At 40.1% G+C, this 18,327-nt stretch overlaps 1 protein-coding gene across 1 annotated transcript; it reads left to right on the top strand.

The window, feature by feature from the left end:
- The first annotated feature begins 15,465 nt into the window (after positions 1-15,465).
- LOC143863318 (uncharacterized) lies at positions 15,466-16,134 on the top strand. The gene has a single exon (XM_077374005.1). The coding sequence runs from the start codon at positions 15,466-15,468 to the stop codon at positions 16,132-16,134; it is 669 nt and encodes a 222-aa protein (XP_077230120.1).
- Positions 16,135-18,327: the final 2,193 nt, after the last annotated feature.

The raw sequence follows: 18,327 nt of genomic DNA on the forward strand, positions 1-18,327 counted from the left end.
ATCCGGTCCGGTGGCTGCACATCCGTCAGTGACAAAGCTTCAGCAAGACTACAAAAGTCCTAATTCTAGACCCAATCCACCCTCCTCTGCAACCTCTGCAAATAGCCAGGTAATATCTCCGAACTCAATTTTCAATGCTATATTGCATATGCGATTGCTTAAAATTGATTTTTATTCTCTCCCAATTTGATTGCTCTGATGAATCGGTAGTTGGATTCCAATCATTCCATTTCCAATTTGCCAATTAAAATGATAGAATGCATGCTTGACGCTCTGTTATTTTGGGTTTTCCAACCGTTTGCTCCTTGGTCTAAATTCTAGAAAGCCTAATTCATCATTCCATAGTGCGAGCATTTCTTTTGTCATTTAGTTTGGTTTTACATGATTCCATCAGGACAGGGTACTAAAGGATGCAAATAGAAGTTCTACTATGTGTGTAATTGCATCAAACTATCTTTACAGGTGACTTGGTTATTATCAATCTAGTAGTCCCTATATTGCTAGCTTAAAAGAACCTTTCCTCTATCCTTAGTGGAAAATGTTAACTGCACAGTTGCATTTTAATGTATACTTTATATAGTTCTTGTTTCGCTTGCCTTCTCAACTATTTTGTGGGAAATGATATTAGGCTCTCATGTTTTGATAGATGTATTTACGCCATAAATCATGTATTTTATTTTGAACCATGTCACAGAGTTTATTTCTTAAATGAACTTTATGAAGCATGTTCCCTGTTCTGTTTCTTTTCGTGTTTTTGGAGTGTGTGCAATGGGACACTGTGGGGGTAGGCTAAGGTCCATCCCTTTAGTTTCATTTAGATATTGCGGTCTCTCAAGTTTTCAATGGTATGGTGCAGACATATGAGTCGGCTAATTATTTTCCTTAGGGATATTCTTCTTGCCGTAGTCTGTGAATTTAGTGCAAGTATTCGATAGCATTATGATTGGATGTTATCTATTGCATCAATTTTCTTAAGGTTTCATTCATTCTCGGAAGCTTCCCTTCCGCTCAGGTGTGGGACCCGATCCCGCGAGAGGGATGGGGCGCGAGCCGCCACGCTCTCTCTTGGTCTCTCGTACCCACGCGAATGGCGTGTGCTTTTTATTATTGATTTTAATTACCCAACCAAGCAGGCAGCAACCAAGCCATAGGGTGCAAACAAACGTGCAACCCAGTACCCATAAGGGCAGGAGTAAGCCGCCAAGCCTAGCGAGGTGTGATTTAATTCATCTTTTTCGTGAACTTGGGATCACTAAGGCAATCCGAATTCCACGCGAAAGAGAGTGACAGAGCCGCCACCTAGATGAGGGATCTAGGACCCATAATTGACCAGAAATCTAGACTCGTTACCTGGTTATGGGGAGTTACCACCACATGCACCATTCCTGCCCGATAATCGGTCTTCAATTCCAAAAGTTAACTCTTTTGAATTTCTTTTAAATGGCTCATTTAACTCTATATTAATGTGCGAACTATGTGACATGCATCCTAAGATCTAATTTCAATGTAATTCCTAAATGTGTATCTTAATTTTCTTAATTTGTTTGAATTCAATCTAAGTGAAAGTTCTCCTCAAATTCTAATTTCATGAAAAGTCCTAAGTGATTTAATTGCTTTTAATTTAAGGATTAATGTACAAAACCTCACTTATGTGTGGAGCCGACTCGTGATTGGTATGCCATCAAGCATCCAAGCTGCCTACGTACCCAAGCCTCACTGGGATCAGAGTCGACGTAGTTCGGTGCACCTAAGCTAAGCTACTTATGCCTAACTCAACTAAGACACCGATCTAGACTGGATTGACTGTTTCAACAGTTTTAAGAGAAGCTATTTAATTCAAGTTGAAGATTTTATTATCCTAGGACTTCATCTAAGATGCTATATGATCCTATCCAAGTGCAAATTGTCCCTTAGACTAATGCAGGTTAACCTACATCCTAGGTAACTAGGCTTATCCTAGGGAAAAATTTAGTGACTAGTGTAACTAGATCTATGGCACGGTTGCTATCCATAGCAAACGCCCGTGATGAGGCTGGACTCCTAACTCTAGGACTCCCTAAAACCTAGGACACGACATGACGTAAGTGTTCCTAAATGGGGCTCTAATGGTTCCTACGATGGGAAGCCGTAATCCAACGGTTCCAAAGACATGAGGTAAATTGATTCAATTTGTTGAAGTTAATGATTTCCGATTTCAAGAATTTTCGATTCCTAAACATTTAAGGAATACCAAAGGCTCTATGGTTCACAAATTTCGGCCTCGAATTGCATCCATGGAATGGAGTCGTGCGCTCTTCCCTTGCGCAATTTAATACTTAAGTTATAGCACCTTATTGCCTGGCATATTTCTTAGGATTTCCGTGGACAGTAGACCTCGGAGCCAATAACATGCTATAATTTAAATACTCAAATTGTCAATGATCAATTGCAATTGGGATACGATTATGGATGCATCCTTGGCAACTAAACTACCCTAGTAGGGCCATTTTATAAAGGAAATTTAAGACTCCTAAGATTTCTGTTTTAGCGGCTTAAGGAATGAATACGTGACAGAAATTTAAGGTTCCTTAGAAATTTTCATAATGATTTTGGTTAGTTTCAATTTTTAATAGATTTTATCAATTTCAAATTACATGAATGATTTTACAAATGAACTCATTGCAAAAAAATTCGAAATAAATTGAAATTTCTACAGTAAAAAGATATGAATGAATATAGCTTACTGGAAAACTTTCATAGATTTTTATATTAAGTTACTATTAATTTTCGATTTAATAACAATGAGACCAGATTGTTAAAATTACAAAGAAACCCTTAGAAATAGAAATCTAAATCAATTGAAATTTCTACCGTAATAAGGTATAAATGAATATAGTACATTGTGAAAATTTTATGAATTTTAGATACGATTTACTATCAATTTCAGATTTTTAAAGATTCAGACCAGATTATGAATTTACATAGCATCCCCTAGGAAACAAATTCCAAATCAATTGAAACTTTTACAGTAACATATTAATTGTAATATAAGACTACTGTAAAAGTTTGGAAAATTTTAATCATGATTTGATATTAATGAAAAACCTCACAAAATCTGGTTGTTTCAAAAGAAAATATCAAACGATATACCAAATAAAATCCTAAAATCATTAAAAATTCATGAAAGAATATATCAGCATCATATTATTTGACCACGAAATTTCATTAATTTTAGAACTTATTTGGTATATTTTCCATTTTTCTTCTTCAAAAAGATGTCTTTTAAGAGTTTTTTATTTTTTAAACATGATTTTTGAGAAAATTATGACTTTGAAAGATGTCCTTTAACATTTTTTTGATATGATGAACACAAAAAAATTATAACATTACAAGAAATAGATCATCCTAAGATAGCTGTTTTTCCAATTTCTTAATATCCCGGTCATTAATTCAAATTAAATTTCAATCTTTATTCAAATTCTGGAAATCCTTAGATCCAACGTCTGATCCAATCCGATAGTTTTTTTAGTCCCATTAAATAGATCATTGCATTAAATTTTGAGATGAATCGGACTTCGAAACACTCATGTAAACCCGATTTTGAGCCAACCCATATATTATTGAATTAAATGAGCGTAAATACTAAAACCATGCAAAAATATATAAAAAAATACGGAATAATTCTAGAAAAATCTAAGAAGAATGAACCTACCTTTGGTATCGATCCAAGCCTAATCCGAAAGCACGAGAGTCCGAGGATGATGACTTGATGCCGAAATTTCGAGATTGAATCCGAAAGCGTTCGCCGGTATAGAATCTGGCGTAGTCCAATAATTTTTTTTATTTTTTATTCACCACCGTGGATAGAGCCACAACTCAAATCTTTTAGAGGAAAACTTGGCCAGAAAGATCTCGCTCCAAAATGGTTTCGGCCACTAGATTTTTAGGCGCAGGAAGATTTGGAAGAAGAAGAGTATTCGGTCCCAAGAGCCTGGATCCAAGGAGACTCGACCACTATAGGAGGTTTGGACCTAAAAATTGATAAGGGATGATCAATCCATTGTTTTGGGTGAACAACAGGGTGTACGGCCACTTCGGAGAGAAAGACGATATGAAAAGTGAGAATGTAGTTGCCAAGAGTGAATGAGGGAAGTCTATTGAGAGATGGGAAGATAGATGACTGTTCAAAAAAGTGTGTGAGAGTTAAGATCTTGCTTTTTTATTCCATTAGATGTGTATGAGAGAAGAGAGATGGCTGCAATAGCAAAGAGAAAAGCAAATCTTTTTTTCTAAATAGATGAGAGAGGATGTGACAGTAGCAATGATGGATGAGATGAGGGATGGGAGGAGATATAATGGGAGATGATAGAGGGTTAACACAAAACAGGAGATGGGAGAGGTTCTACACCATTCCCTTATGAAAGGAAGAGAGAGAGAGAGAGAGAGTATGTAAGAGAGGGAGAAAAATTGAGAGAGGGCTGTCCAGACTCGAGAGATTTGAGAGACGACCTTTTTCTAGCGATGGAGAGAGAGCTACTTGCTTTAATTAAAATGAATAAAGAGAGAGAGACGTTCCACTCCTAAAAAGAAACTTTTTTTTTTTCGTGGCTTTCCAAATACCACATACTAAAAGACCTTCCCACAATAACGTGTTTCCAGAGCAAGAAAATTTTGGTTCCAAATAATAATGAGCTATTTATCTCATGAGATATTATAAAGGAATGTATTTTATATTCAATGTAGAAGCTTTCCCAAATTCGTTCCTTTCAATCAACCATCGTTTTGACTTTGAGGAGGGAGAATATGGTTGTCCCAAGTTATACTAGAATGGCAACACAATGAGGAGGGAGAATATGGTTGTTTTAAGAAATAGAATCTACCAATTTAAAACCTTTAAACCGATTTTACGATTAAGAGATCAGGAATCAATATTCAAGCATACAAGTTAAATCTAATGGTGCAATGCAAATAAAAGAGCAAAGAGATAGAAAGAGTGCACCCGAGATTTAAAGTGGTTCGGTCCTCAAATCCGAGGCCTACTCCACTCCACCAACCAAACCCGTTGATGGCTTCACTATTTGATCTTCTTAACCTTGGCGAAGATCGAATCCAATTACAATAGCTTTAACTTTGGTGGCTATCCTCACCCCAACAGCTTTAACCTTGGTGGCTATCCTCACCACGGAGAATGGGCTTCGCTTCTCCGAATACTCGCCCGAATACAACACTCGAAGGTTGAAAGAAAGAAATGAAAAATCCCTCACAAGGGTTACAAAATGGATGTACAAATTTGAGCCTATGATCCAAATCCTAAAGATGGTGATGAGAGGAACAATTGAAGTTTGATTCACTCTTGGATATTCAAATGAAGTTTTAGAGTGTTAGGATTGATAGTTTGTATGTTTAGAACACCCCTATTTATAGGAAAAACAAAATATGACCGTTCAGTGGCATTACGGTAATTTCTGAAAAATTCCCAACGGCTTAAAATCCGACCGTTGTAGTGTTCTCGGAGTTCCGAGAAAAATTCTCGGAGTTCCGGGAATTCTAACAGAAGATGAAAAAATGTTTACTGGACCATTTCTCGGAGTTCCGAGAAAAACTCTCGGAGTTCCGAGAAGCCTATGAAGAGCAGATTTTCAATTCTGTTTATGGGCTTCCAACTTAACACCAAGATGGGATTGCTATGAGGGTTCCAAGATGTTGGAACTCCACAAATACAATCACTTATATTTTTAGGGTGTGTGTTTATTTACTTAATTATGCCTCTAAAAACCTAATCTAGGTTTGGATTAATTACATTTTAAAAGACAAAAAATGGTCTTCAATATGAATTTCTTCATGTCTTCAAGTCTTCATGACTTCTTGCTTGATTTATTTTGGCCTTCCAATTAGTGGTCCAATGTGAGCTTCTTGGCCTTCAATCCAAGCATCCTTGATCTTACTTTATCATAATCTACAACTTAGACAATCAAACACATTAGTGATAAAAGATCACTTGTGTATTGGAATCATAAAAACAAGATGGGAATGCCAAGGTAAAAACCATTGGGCTTACAGATATTATAAAGGAATGTATTTTATATTCAATGTAGAAGCTTTTCCAAATTCGTTCCTTTCAATCAACCATCGTTTTGACTTTTCAAAACTCAACATAAAAATAAATTAGGAACAATCGATTTATTTCCAGAATAATATCTTGAAAAGAATTTCTTCTAAATGAAGATACTTCTCTTTCTTTTCTTCTTACAAGGTGATAAGATTATTTTTCCCAAAGTGGAACCTACCTTTAGCTTGACCGACCAAGATTTTAACTATAGTGGCCCACTCCAATGTTGCCCAAATACATGAGTCCCCCCACAATTATTTCAAAATACTAGTAGCCCTTTTCCTTAATTTGACCGAATATAAATGAAATAACACCTCTCATTTGTGGTAAATTCTTTTCATGTTTTAAATAATGGTGGGTCCAACTCAAATATGGCCGAATGCATAAAAAAATCTCGGAAATTGGTGGGACTCATTCCATAGAATGATCCAAGCCGTCCAATTGCCGAGCCACGATGTAAATGCGTCGTACCCCCTAAATTGCTTCGTAAGATGATCCAAACCATCCAATTTAATGGGCCAAAATGTATCTTGGTTGTGGCCCTCAGATTGGTTTCGAAGCATGATCTTAACTGTTCATTTGATGAGAGGCAATGCAATTTGGATGCACCCCCAAGTCATTTCTACAAGCAATGCGAACCATTCACTTGCAAGGCCACAACGGGATGTGCACAGAAATTAACTCCATATGATCCGAACCATAGATTCATTAGGATACATCAAAGAGAGTTCCCCCCTCACGAGCAACTTCAAGTATTGGATCCAAGTAAGCCAAAACTCATTTCTTCCCCAAAACACTGCGCGGGCCCACCCGATTGAATCTGCCCAAAGAAAATTATCCCAAAGCTCTCTGTTATTTAGATTCCCGTGAATAACCCTTCTCAACACCCGACGGAAAAATGCAAAACACAGCGGAAATGACTTAAAAGATTGTAAGAGATGGACACGAAAATAAAAACACTAAAAAACAGGTAGAAAGACACTAACCACTTCATTGATTAAAGCGGAGCAAAATGGGGGTGTCAACATCAGGCGATGATGGAATGATTCTTGAGCCAACCCTTTGCTCTTCACATCCTCTTTCCCTTCTTGGGATTCTTACAGGGTGTAGGGGTTTCCCTTCTTTCTGAGGTCATCATTTATTATGAGATTCAGGGGTTCCACCTTGTCTTCTTTTTGGGACTACTCTTTTCACGTTCCTTGGGATACTCTTTGCACTTCGGGATCCCATCGAATTTGGGAACACTTCGTCACTCCTCTCGGGTCAAGGCGACGACGGATGGAAACCTCTTGAGGCAAAACCCCTTTCAATCAAAGGGATAAACAAAAACACATAAAAATCAAATAGTAAAAATCCAAAAACAACAAAAATCGTCAAAAACATCAAAAACATTTTTTGAAAAAGCTGTTTCGAACTACGTTGGCTTGATCCCTTTTCACAGGGTACGTAGGTAGCTTGGGTCCACCCAAGTTCAATCAAACCTTTTTAATAAATATTTTTAAACATTTCAAAACAAAAACAAAAATTGGCAAGGATGGTGATTGCCAGGTCACTCGGAGTTCCCTTTTCATTCCATTTCCAATTTTGATCGTGGTTCTCCGGTTTTTATCGGTTTTTTGACGTTTTTATCGAGTTTTGGGATGGGCGATAGGTCATGACGATCGCGAGACTTGTCCAATCTTCAGCAGATTAGGATCGATGGGCTTGATTCCATTTGAATCACCCTCTGAGCCTATCGTGTGTTCCGTTTTCTTTCCCCTGGCATTTTTGGTCGTCGTATACCTTTGATTTCCTGATTCCTTTATTTTCTTACATCTTGTTAGCTCATTGTGGGTTTGTCTTTGGTTTATTACGAATTACTTTTTTTTGTTTGTTTACTGTTCTAGCATGTGATTGATTGCCATTTTCTCAGCCTTATCTCTTGCATAGGCTCGCATGCTAGTGTGTTTACTTTACTACTTTGGTTGCTTAGCTATATCGTTTATTCATCCGTCTTATCTTGATTATATGTCTAGCTATAGCTCTTTACTGCTTTCCTTATCTCATTATATCTATCATTGTCTGATTAGTTATAGCTCTGCATGCGGATGTTACTGCTTTCCTAGAATGTGATGAGTTAGGATTAGATGCGATAAGTTAGGATTTGGATGTTTATTTTCTTTTGCCCATCCCCGGGTCATGCATGCGTAGATAGACGTTTTCTCGGGGATGATTGTTCTCATTTCACATGATTTTCGCCCAAAACTCTTCAAAGATAATTAAAACTGGCATAAGAGACCATGTGCTTGCACTTGGACGAATTGGGGGTGCTCTTCAGATCTTCCTCATTCGTCACCAGGCACGGACCTTTTGTATCTCTGGTTATCCGTTGCAACAGAGTATTTCATGGGATCTAGGGCCCATTTCCTTGGATGGCGACTCTGAGTTGTTTTAGGTGCGTCATGGTTTCGAGGCTTTTGTCTCCGGATCAAGAGGTATCTCATACATATACATTTGCCACCCATGCTGTGAGTGGCATCATTTCGAGAGTTCCTTGGTAGAGCTCTCCTTCACATTGTGGAGGTCTCAGAGGATTGACGGGGGATCTCGTGTCCCTCGCTCACCGTCCTCTCGGGATCGGGGTCCACAGGCTGGCGACTCTGCTGGGGATTTCTTAAAATATTGCCTAACTCTGTAAATATGCCGTTTTTACTAATTTTAAAGAAATTTAGGCCAAAATCAAGTTAAATAAGAACCTTTTCGCTTAGAATCCAGGGGCACCAGACATGTGCGTAAATAAAACGAGGGAATCACACACTGCACAACATGTATTATCATATTCTTTATTCCTTTTATTGATTTTCATTATCATTGGTTCCATGGGATAGATACAATGCGTGCCCGACTAGGATGTCATTACCCTGATGGTGCTGTTGAATCTATTTCCAAGTTATGCGCTGGTGCTGCAGTCGTAGACATTAGGCGTACTTTTGTTATACATATTAAGTATGGTTCATATGCATAGTGCCCGATAGATTGAGTCTGAAGCCCTACTTTGTTTTATATATTATGTATATACTTACTGACTTAGTGAAACCCCACTAGGAAGTACCCGTGTTTATATATGTATATGTTGCATTCATATAAGGACGAACATGTGTTGCTTACACATGTGAAGCTTAGTGTTAGGAGCCTTGTGCCATTTGTAGACTAGGGTAGCTCACCGTGAGTGGCTACAACACGGTCCTAGTACACTCATCAGTCTGTCATCAGTCGAGACCTCCTTGACTTCGTTAGAGTAGACTAGACTGGTGCCCCTGGTTAGGATGTATATATATGTATATGTATGTATGTATTTATTTTTAGATTAGGGTATGTTTTTTGCGTTAAATTTTCCTTACTAACCTAATCTGCTATCTCTATCTATCCGTCTTTCGGATTATGATCAGATCATTGGTTTCACTTCATCATCTTCATAGCCCGATCTATCTTCTATGAGCCTGATCCTTTGTTCGATCCTCATCAAATCCCATATCACATGTCGATTGTGAGTCTATCTTGCCATTATTGCTACCAGAGTGTGTGTTCTTGTTGAGAGCCATGCTTTATATTAACCATGACGACGTACTCTTCATGTTTAGTTGCCGAGACCCTCCTAGTACAGTCGTTATGCTGCCGGATTTTCGTTAAAAACCTTGGAGTGATCATTATTCTTTTAGGTTTGTTGAAGAACCATGTGCTTACCGTACCACATCTCCTAGTATGGCCGTCATGCTGTCGAATTTTCTCTAAATACCTTGAGTGTGGTCATCATCGTTTTAGGCTTGTTAACAAATCATGTGCTTACGTTACCCTGCCTCCATGTACTGTCGTTATGCTGCCGGATTTTAGCTAAAAACTTTGAGGGTAATCACTATCCTTTGGGTTATTGATAAACCATGAGTTTACCATGCCATGGTCCTTTCGTAAGGCCGTCCTGCTGCTGAATTTTTTTTTTATCTGAAACACCTTGAGTGTGATGGCTATTCTTTTAGGTGTGATAGGTCGTCATGACCCTTCTCACGATTGCTATGCTGCTAGTTTTACCCAGGGAAGGGATGCATTTGTATCATCTTTTGTTTCAATTTGCATGTAATATTGTCATATGATTACCTCTTATTAAAACCTAGTGTTTGTGATGTCCATGACAGGAGTCTTGCCCGATCGTTTAAACATCGCTCCCTGAAAAGTTACCGCTTCTAAGCCTGTTTGGTCTCGTCAAATATCCAGACTAAGTCGTTATTCTACTTCACCAGAATCTTCTAATCCTGACCTAATGGCTGAGTCTACTGAGAGTAGTTTCATGACTGAAATGAGAGAAATGATGATGAACCTTACCAGACAGGTGTCAACCCTTACTGAAAAAGTGACAAGTTTGGAGGGTCAGGCAAATGAGAAGTCTTAAACCTCGAAGGACCCTGTAGTCCAGAATCCTTCAACTGGAGTCCATATCCCAGTCAGATCCATGCAAGTTCCTGCCTTTGATTACGATGATGAGCAGTACGCTGAGGAAAATCTTCTGCCATCTTCTGCTAGAGCCAGAAAAGAGAAGGAGTTATTCGAGAAAGTAGACCAGTTGGCCCTCGAGCTCCTGAATTTGAAAAATCATAATCCAAGGAAAATAGACATATCTGAATTCTCAATCTTCCTTGGCATTACTCTCCCTCCCAAGTTCAAAATTCCTGACTTTGCCAAGTATGACGGATCTGGGAGTCCTAGAAGTCATATGAAGATGTACATCAATGCGCTTGAGCAGTACGGTCTGAATTCTCAGCAGATGGCTAAATTGTTCCAAATGTCTCTATCAGGCGTGGCGTGTAAATGGTTTCTGACTTTGGATTCAGCTTATACCAAGACTTGGGAGGACATTGTTGAAAAGTTTATAGAACAATTCTCTTATGATGACGGAGTTAAGGTCACTCGCCGAGATCTGAAAATGCTCAAGCAGCAGCTCCATGAGCCGTTTAGTACTTTTGTTAAGAAGTGGAGGAGAAAGGCAGCTCAGATGACTAACCGCCCATCTGAAGAAGACCAGCTCAGCATTATTGTCAAAAATCTCTCCGGCCCATATGCCCAGTATATGGCTACTCAGTACTATCCGGATTTTAAGCATTTCATCCACACTGGGAACATGACAGAAGATTCTTTAGCACAAGGTGTAGTTCTGAAGCATTATGTGAATCCGAAGGAGGGTAAAAGACCTATCAATGCTCCCAAAGAAGTGAATCAATTGGGGAGTTCTCGCCCACCTCCAAGAAATATAGTAATGGGAGGAGAGAAACCCATACAAAAGCCAAAGAAAGAGTTCACTCCGCTGCCTTGCACCCCATCATCCATCATGAGAAATCTCGTCAGAGATGGCGTAATTGAACTTTTACCACCAAGACTTCCCCCAGACCCTCTTCCTAGAGGTTTCAGAGAAGTCCAGTTCTGTCAGTACCACTAAGGTCCTGGACACCATACTGATTGTTGTATAGCCCTGAGATACAGAATTGAAAAGCTGCTAGCTGTGGGTGATCTTGTTCTACCTGAACCTAACGTTACTCGAAATCCCTTACCTAGACATACCGCTCCCCCTCCACCTGAGATAGGAGCCAACTCTGATGACAAGCCCTTTGTTGATCCAACCTCTCCTATTTGTGCCATAACTCCTGCAACTCCCTATGTCTTAAATTTCGAAGAAGAGGAAGAAGAGTGTCTTACTGAGCCTGTCATCAATCGTACCGCCCGAATTCCTTATGTTTTCCAGCCTGCTGAGGAAGACTAGGTGATTTACCCATGTGTCTATCAATCTGATAAAAGAGGCAATGTTGAACGCACTGTCCATCAAGTAGCATGAACTCCATATGTTTTCCAGCCCGATGAGGAAGATCAGGAAGCCCAAATTCCCTATGTTTTTCAGCCTGATGAGGAAGATCATGAAGTTCGTCCGTATGTTTTTCAGCCTGATGAAGAGGATCTGGAGATTGTTTGTGATGAGGTCCGCCATGTTACTCGCGGTGGGCGTGTCTTTAAACCAGCCGAGTTAAGGGTTGAGAATCCTGCTGAGTTCGTAGGAGGATCTGATTTGTTTAAATCAAAGTCAGATGAAGAAGAAGATGAAAACCTCCTCCGGCAGTTAAAGAAAACTCAGGCAAATATTTCAATCTGGGGTTTGCTTATGAACTCTGCAAAGCACCGAGAGGTTATACTGAGAGAGCTGAATGCCGCTAAAGTGTCTGTTGATATCACTCCAGATCAGTTGGTCGGACTTGTAGCTATGGCCTGGGTTTCCAAAACCTTGTCTTTCACTGATGAACACTTGACTCTCGAAGGTCACAATCATAGCCGCCCGCTCTGAGTCACCATTTTCTGTAATGAGAAGAAAGTTCTTGAGGTTTTAGTTGACAATGGATTCGCTTTGAATGTTTGTCCTCTGAGTACCGCTACTGCCTTAGGATTTGAACCTGGTGATTTCATCCCTTCTGAACAAGGCATCTTAGCTTATGATGGTACGAGGCGTGATGTTGTTGGAACTTTGGCCACAGAAATCTAGATTGGAGGTGGAATGTTTGAAATTGAGTTTCAAGTGTTAGACATTAAACCATCATTCAATTTGCTCTTGGGCCGACCTTAGCTTCATAAATACGGAGTTGTACCTTCATCATTGCATCAAAAGCTGAAATTCATCAAGGGTAACAAAGTGATAACAGTTAGAGGAGACCCAGACCTAGAAGTTGGCCAAATTTCTCAGGAGCTCATCATCCCGGCTGCATTAGAAAAGAATGAAGATGTCAGTCTGACTGGTTTCTCACTGGAGGTCACAGCTATATCAGTGGAAGAAGCTATGAATGAACCTCTCACTTTCCTTACAAGCTCAAACCCTGCATTAGTCCGTATGATGCGCAAACAGGGCTATGTTCCAGGAGCCGGGTTAGGTCGCCACCATCAGGGTGTAGCTGAATGGCCGAATATGAGCAAAGCAATTGGATTGTTTGGGTTGGGCTATGAACCTACAAATGAAGAGATCAGCAAGATGAAGAAGTATATTTGTAGAAAGGTTGAAATTCGTCGTTTAGGGATAGATGAGCCGAGCAGGTTGTACAGTTTGTTGAGGAATGGACATTACAGGAAAGAAGGAGAGGATTTCGCCTTTTGTGGTTTCGCTGAGCCATGGGTTGATCCAATAACCAATGAAAAGCTGCCAGGGTTTGAGATCTTCTTCGGCATGGAATTACCAGATGACTTCCCCTCCTTGCAGATCAATGAAGAGGAATCTGAATCAGATTCGGTTGACCTTATGGAACCGTACCTTCTGGAATCCCTGTTTAAGATTGATTCACCGGTTGTAGCTATGATCGGACAAGATGCGCCGTTTCTGAACCCGCAGGCCATGATCACCTCAGCTGAAGGAGACCTCACAAACTGGAGTTCTTATGTCTTTCCTCAGGTTGTTATGGAGTATGATGATGTCCTAGTCAATAAGTCTTCCAATGACATGAAGTCTGATCATGAGTCAGAGTCTGTTGATGTGTCTGAAGTTGAGTTTGAGTTGTCTGATATCATGTCTGATGTAGCTACTGTTAGGCTCGAGTCCACTGATGGGACCGACGCTCAGTCTATTTCTTTCTTTGTTGAGTCCGATGTTGAGCCTGAGTCAGGCGCGTCCAATGATGTACTTGCAGTTTCCGATGAAATGAATATCTCTTCTCAGTATGTCTTTGTGTCTGCTTCTTTATCTGATGAATTCAATGATAATAATAATAATAATAAAGAGCCCTCCTCGTATGAGGATGCCGACAAAACTCCCCCCGAAATCAAGTATATGATTAAACAGGGGGGGAGCGTCGAGCAAAGCCACTCGAAGAAGAAATCGAGACCATAATATTGGCGATGAAACTGAAACTCGGGAAATACGAATTGGCAAAACATTATCCCCTGAGGAGCGGGAGGAATTAACTGACATACTTAGGGAATTCAAAGAAGTCTTTGCTTGGTCCTATAAAGACATGCCGGGATTAAGTGAAGACATTGTCCAACATCGGCTTCCCTTAATCCCGGGTGCCAAACTGAAAAAGCAAAAGCTTCGGAGAATGAAACCTGAGTGGGCTTTGAAAATTAAAGATGAAGTTACTAAGCAGCTAGAAGTGGGTTTTCTCGAGGTGGTGGAATACCCTGAATGGCTTGCGAACATAGTACCAGTGCCCAAAAAGGATGGAAAAGTTCGTATGTGTGTAGACTTCAGAGACCTGAATAGGGCAAGCCCGAAGGATGACTTCCCTCTGCCGCACATAGATATCCTGGTGGACAATACAGCTGGTCATGCATTGCTTTCGTTCATGGATGGGTTTTCGGGATACAATCAGATCAAGATGGCGCCCGAAGATATGATCAAAACAGCTTTCATAACCGAATGGGGAATATATTGTTACAAAGTGATGCCGTTCGGACTTAAGAAAGCAGGAGCGACCTGTCAGAGAGCTGCTACTACCTTGTTGCATGATATGATGTACAAAGAATTAGAGGTTTATGTGGATGACATGATAGTCAAGGCCAAGACCAGAGAAGAGCATGTTGTGTCATTGAGGAAGTTCTTTCAGCGTATCCAAAAGTATCAGCTTCGTCTTAACCCAAACAAGTGCGTGTTTGGTGTTACATTAGGGAAGTTATTGGGTTTCTTGGTGAGTCAGAGAGGAATCGAAGTTGATCCTCAGAAGATAAAAGCTATTCAAGAAATGACTCTACCAAAAACGGAGAAGCAAATCAGAGGATTTCTTGGCAAGGTGCAATACTTGAGACGATTCATAGCACAATTGACTACTATTTGTGAGCCGATCTTCAAGCTTTTGAAGAAAAATGCATCAAAGAAATGGGATGAAGAGTGTCAGCAAGCTTTTGAAAAGATCAAGTTGTGTCTAACCTCGCCTCCAGTGTTGTCACCAATTACGCCAGGCCAGCCATTGTTGTTGTACCTGTCTGTGATTGATACAGCGATGGGATGCATGTTGGCCCAACAAGATCCAGAGTCGAAGCGAGAAAAGGCTATATATTATCTCAGTAAGAAGATCCTTGAGTTTGAACAGAAGTACACCCTGCTTGAGAAAACTTGTCTGGCGCTGGTTTGGGCTACTCAAAGGCTGAGGCATTATCTGTTATCGAATAGGGTCTTGCTTCTTTCACGGATGGATCCCTTGAAGTATTTGTTTGAGAAACCAGCTCTCACTGGAAGAACTGCAAGGTAGTTGTTATTATTGTCTGAGTTTGACATCACTTACGTCACTCAGAAGTCAATCAAGGGGCGGGTAGTAGCTGAGCAGCTGGCTGAAGTACCCGTAGAAGAGGTTGAGTATTTGAAAACAGAGTTTCCGGATGAAGAGATAATGACCGTAGAAGACGAAGCCCCAGGGACGACCTGGTCTATGTACTTCGATGGAGCTGTGAACAAGCAAGGTCGTGGTATAGGGGCAGTACTGGTATCGCCGAGAAAGGAGTATACCCCTATATCAATCAAGCTACAATTTGACTGTACAAATAACATGGTGGAGTATGAGGCATGCATTGCTGGTCTCGAAGCAGCTCTGGTTTTAAACATCCAAGACATCGATGTATTCGGAGACTCGATCCTGATTATTTGTCAAACCAAAGGATGTTGGAGAACAAAAGAAGATAAACTGATCCCGTATCACGAGTACTTGGGGTCTCTGGTCAGCAAATTCCGAAACATCTCATTTACTCACCTGTCTCGAGTGAAGAATCATTTCGCTGACGCCCTTGCTACTTTAGCTTCGATGTTGGAACTATCTGCGACAATGGAGGTTCAGCCTTTGGGAGTACGATTGCAATGGGCCCCGGCACATGTTAATGTAATAGAAATAGCAGCAAGGTGTCCAGACGGCAAGACATGGTACACAGATATAAAAGATCTCATTTCGGGCAAGGGGCATCCAACCGAAGCCTCGGGAAAAGAGAGGAGAACACTTCAGAGGTTGGCCTCTAATTTTATCATATGTGGTGGAGAATTATACAGGAGATCGTACGACGGGATCTAGCTCTTGTGTATAGATGAAGATCGAGCCGCTGAAATCATAGAGCAAAGTCATGAAGGTGTCTGTGGACCGCACATGAATGGAAAAATGCTATCAAGAAAGATCACAAGACTTGGGTATTACTGGCCGACGATGGAAGCAGATTGTCATGCTTTTGTAAAGAAGTGTCACAAATGCCAAGTTTATGCTAATCTCATCCATGTGCCGCCATCTCAGTTGCATTCTCTTACATCGCCCTGGCCTTTCTCAGTATGGGGAATAGACATTATTGGGAAGATATTGCCGAAGTCCTCGAGCGGACATGAGTACATTCTGGTTGCCATTGACTACTTCACCAAGTGGGTAAAAGCAGCTTCCTATGCCTCATTATCCTCTGCTTCAGTTGCAAGGTTTATCAGATCAAACATCATTTGCAGATATGGAGTACCACATGAGTTGATTTCAGATAAAGGGTCTCACTTTAAGAAGGAGGTGGCGCACTTATGTGAAGAGTTCAAAATTAAACATCACAAGTCTTCGCCCTATAGAGTGATTTCTTTACAATCGTAATTGTAGCTTGATTATCACAGAACATACTTAAAGAATTAATCTTTTAACGGGTCAATGGAATGTCCAAGATCAGATCTGTTATCCCCTCTGCTTCATCTCCTGCAGAAGCTAGAGCACAAAGTTCTGATTGCATAGATGACAGAGGAATACAAGTCTGTCTCTTTGACTTTCATGCAATAGAGGCTCCACCCAGTGTAAATACATAACCATTGGTAGATTTACTATCTCCTAATTTTGAGCCCCACGATGCATCAGAATATCCTTCCAGGATAAGAGAATGGCCACTATAACATAGAGCACAATGTAGAGTACCCTTAAGGTATCTCATCAGCCTCATAAGAGCATTTAGTGCTCATGGCCAGGATTACTAGTGAAACAACTTAGCATGCCTACCGTAAAGGCTATGTCTGGTCTAGTGCAACTCATTGCATACATGAGACTACTAATCAGTTTAGAATAATCCAACTAACTCACGCTAGCTCCTTCATTAGGTCTCAGCTTTTTCGTATAATCAAACGGTGTCTCAATCAGTTTACACTCACTGTATCCCCATGTAGAAAGTAGTTTCTCAATGTAATGCGCTTGGCTAAGGATGATCCCTTGCATATCAAAACTTGCTTTCATACCAAGAATGGTGTCTACCACATTAAAATCTTTCATGTCAAATTCTTTAGCCAACATTGATTTCACATCACTTACTAGAGATCGGAACCAAGAATCAAACATGTCGTCTACATACAAGCAAATAATTGCAACCTTATTCGACACAGAACGAAAATAAAGGCATTTATCCAAGTAACTAGCCTGAAAACCAAAGCTCTTTACTGCCTTGTCAAATTTTTGATGCCACATTTTAGGTGCTTGTTTAAGACCATACAAAGATTTGTTTAATTTACAAACTTTGTTCTCTAAACCTTTCATGACAAACCCTTCAGGTTGGTTCATGTAGATTTTCTCTGTTAGGTCTCCATTAAGGAAAGCCGTCTTTACATCCATTTCATGCACAACATACTGTTCAATAGATACCAAAGCAAGAAGAATTCTTATCTTAAACAAATGACAGACCGGTGAGTAGACATCAAAGTAGTCTATCCCACTGACCTGAGTATAGCCCTTAGCTACTAAACGTGCTTTATACCGAGCTATGGATCTGTCGGGATTAAGTTTCTTCTTCAAAATCCATTTACAGCCCATAGTCTTAGCCCCTTTTGGCAAATCGACTAGCTGTCAGGTTTGATTTTGTAACAGAGAGCTCATTTCATCATCAATGGCTTCTGCCCATAACAAAGAGTCCGTAGATCTCATCACTTCCTTATAGGATGATGAATCATTCTCTAAATGGTAGGTCACAAAGTCCTCACCAAAGTTCTTGGGTACTCTATCTCTTATAGAAACTCGTAAAGCTTCTGATTCAGAAATCAGTGTAGGATGGGTGTAAAATATATTCTGTCTACGTGCGATTCTGTAACCATCTCAGTATCGTCAGGTATGGTCAAACCATGATCTCTGAGAAATTTATTCTCAAAGAATACTGTTTCTCTAGATTCTATAACCGTATTGGTAGATAGATCCAAAAATCGACTAGCAGCACTATCTTCTACACCACCTAGATAAACACAAGTGTTGGTTCTAGGTCCTACCTAAGGT

This window comes from Tasmannia lanceolata, unplaced genomic scaffold (genome assembly GCF_043159265.1).
Source record: "Tasmannia lanceolata isolate RefF3 unplaced genomic scaffold, GAP_Taslan_0.1 ptg000044l, whole genome shotgun sequence".
Taxonomy (NCBI): Eukaryota; Viridiplantae; Streptophyta; class Magnoliopsida; order Canellales; family Winteraceae; genus Tasmannia; species Tasmannia lanceolata.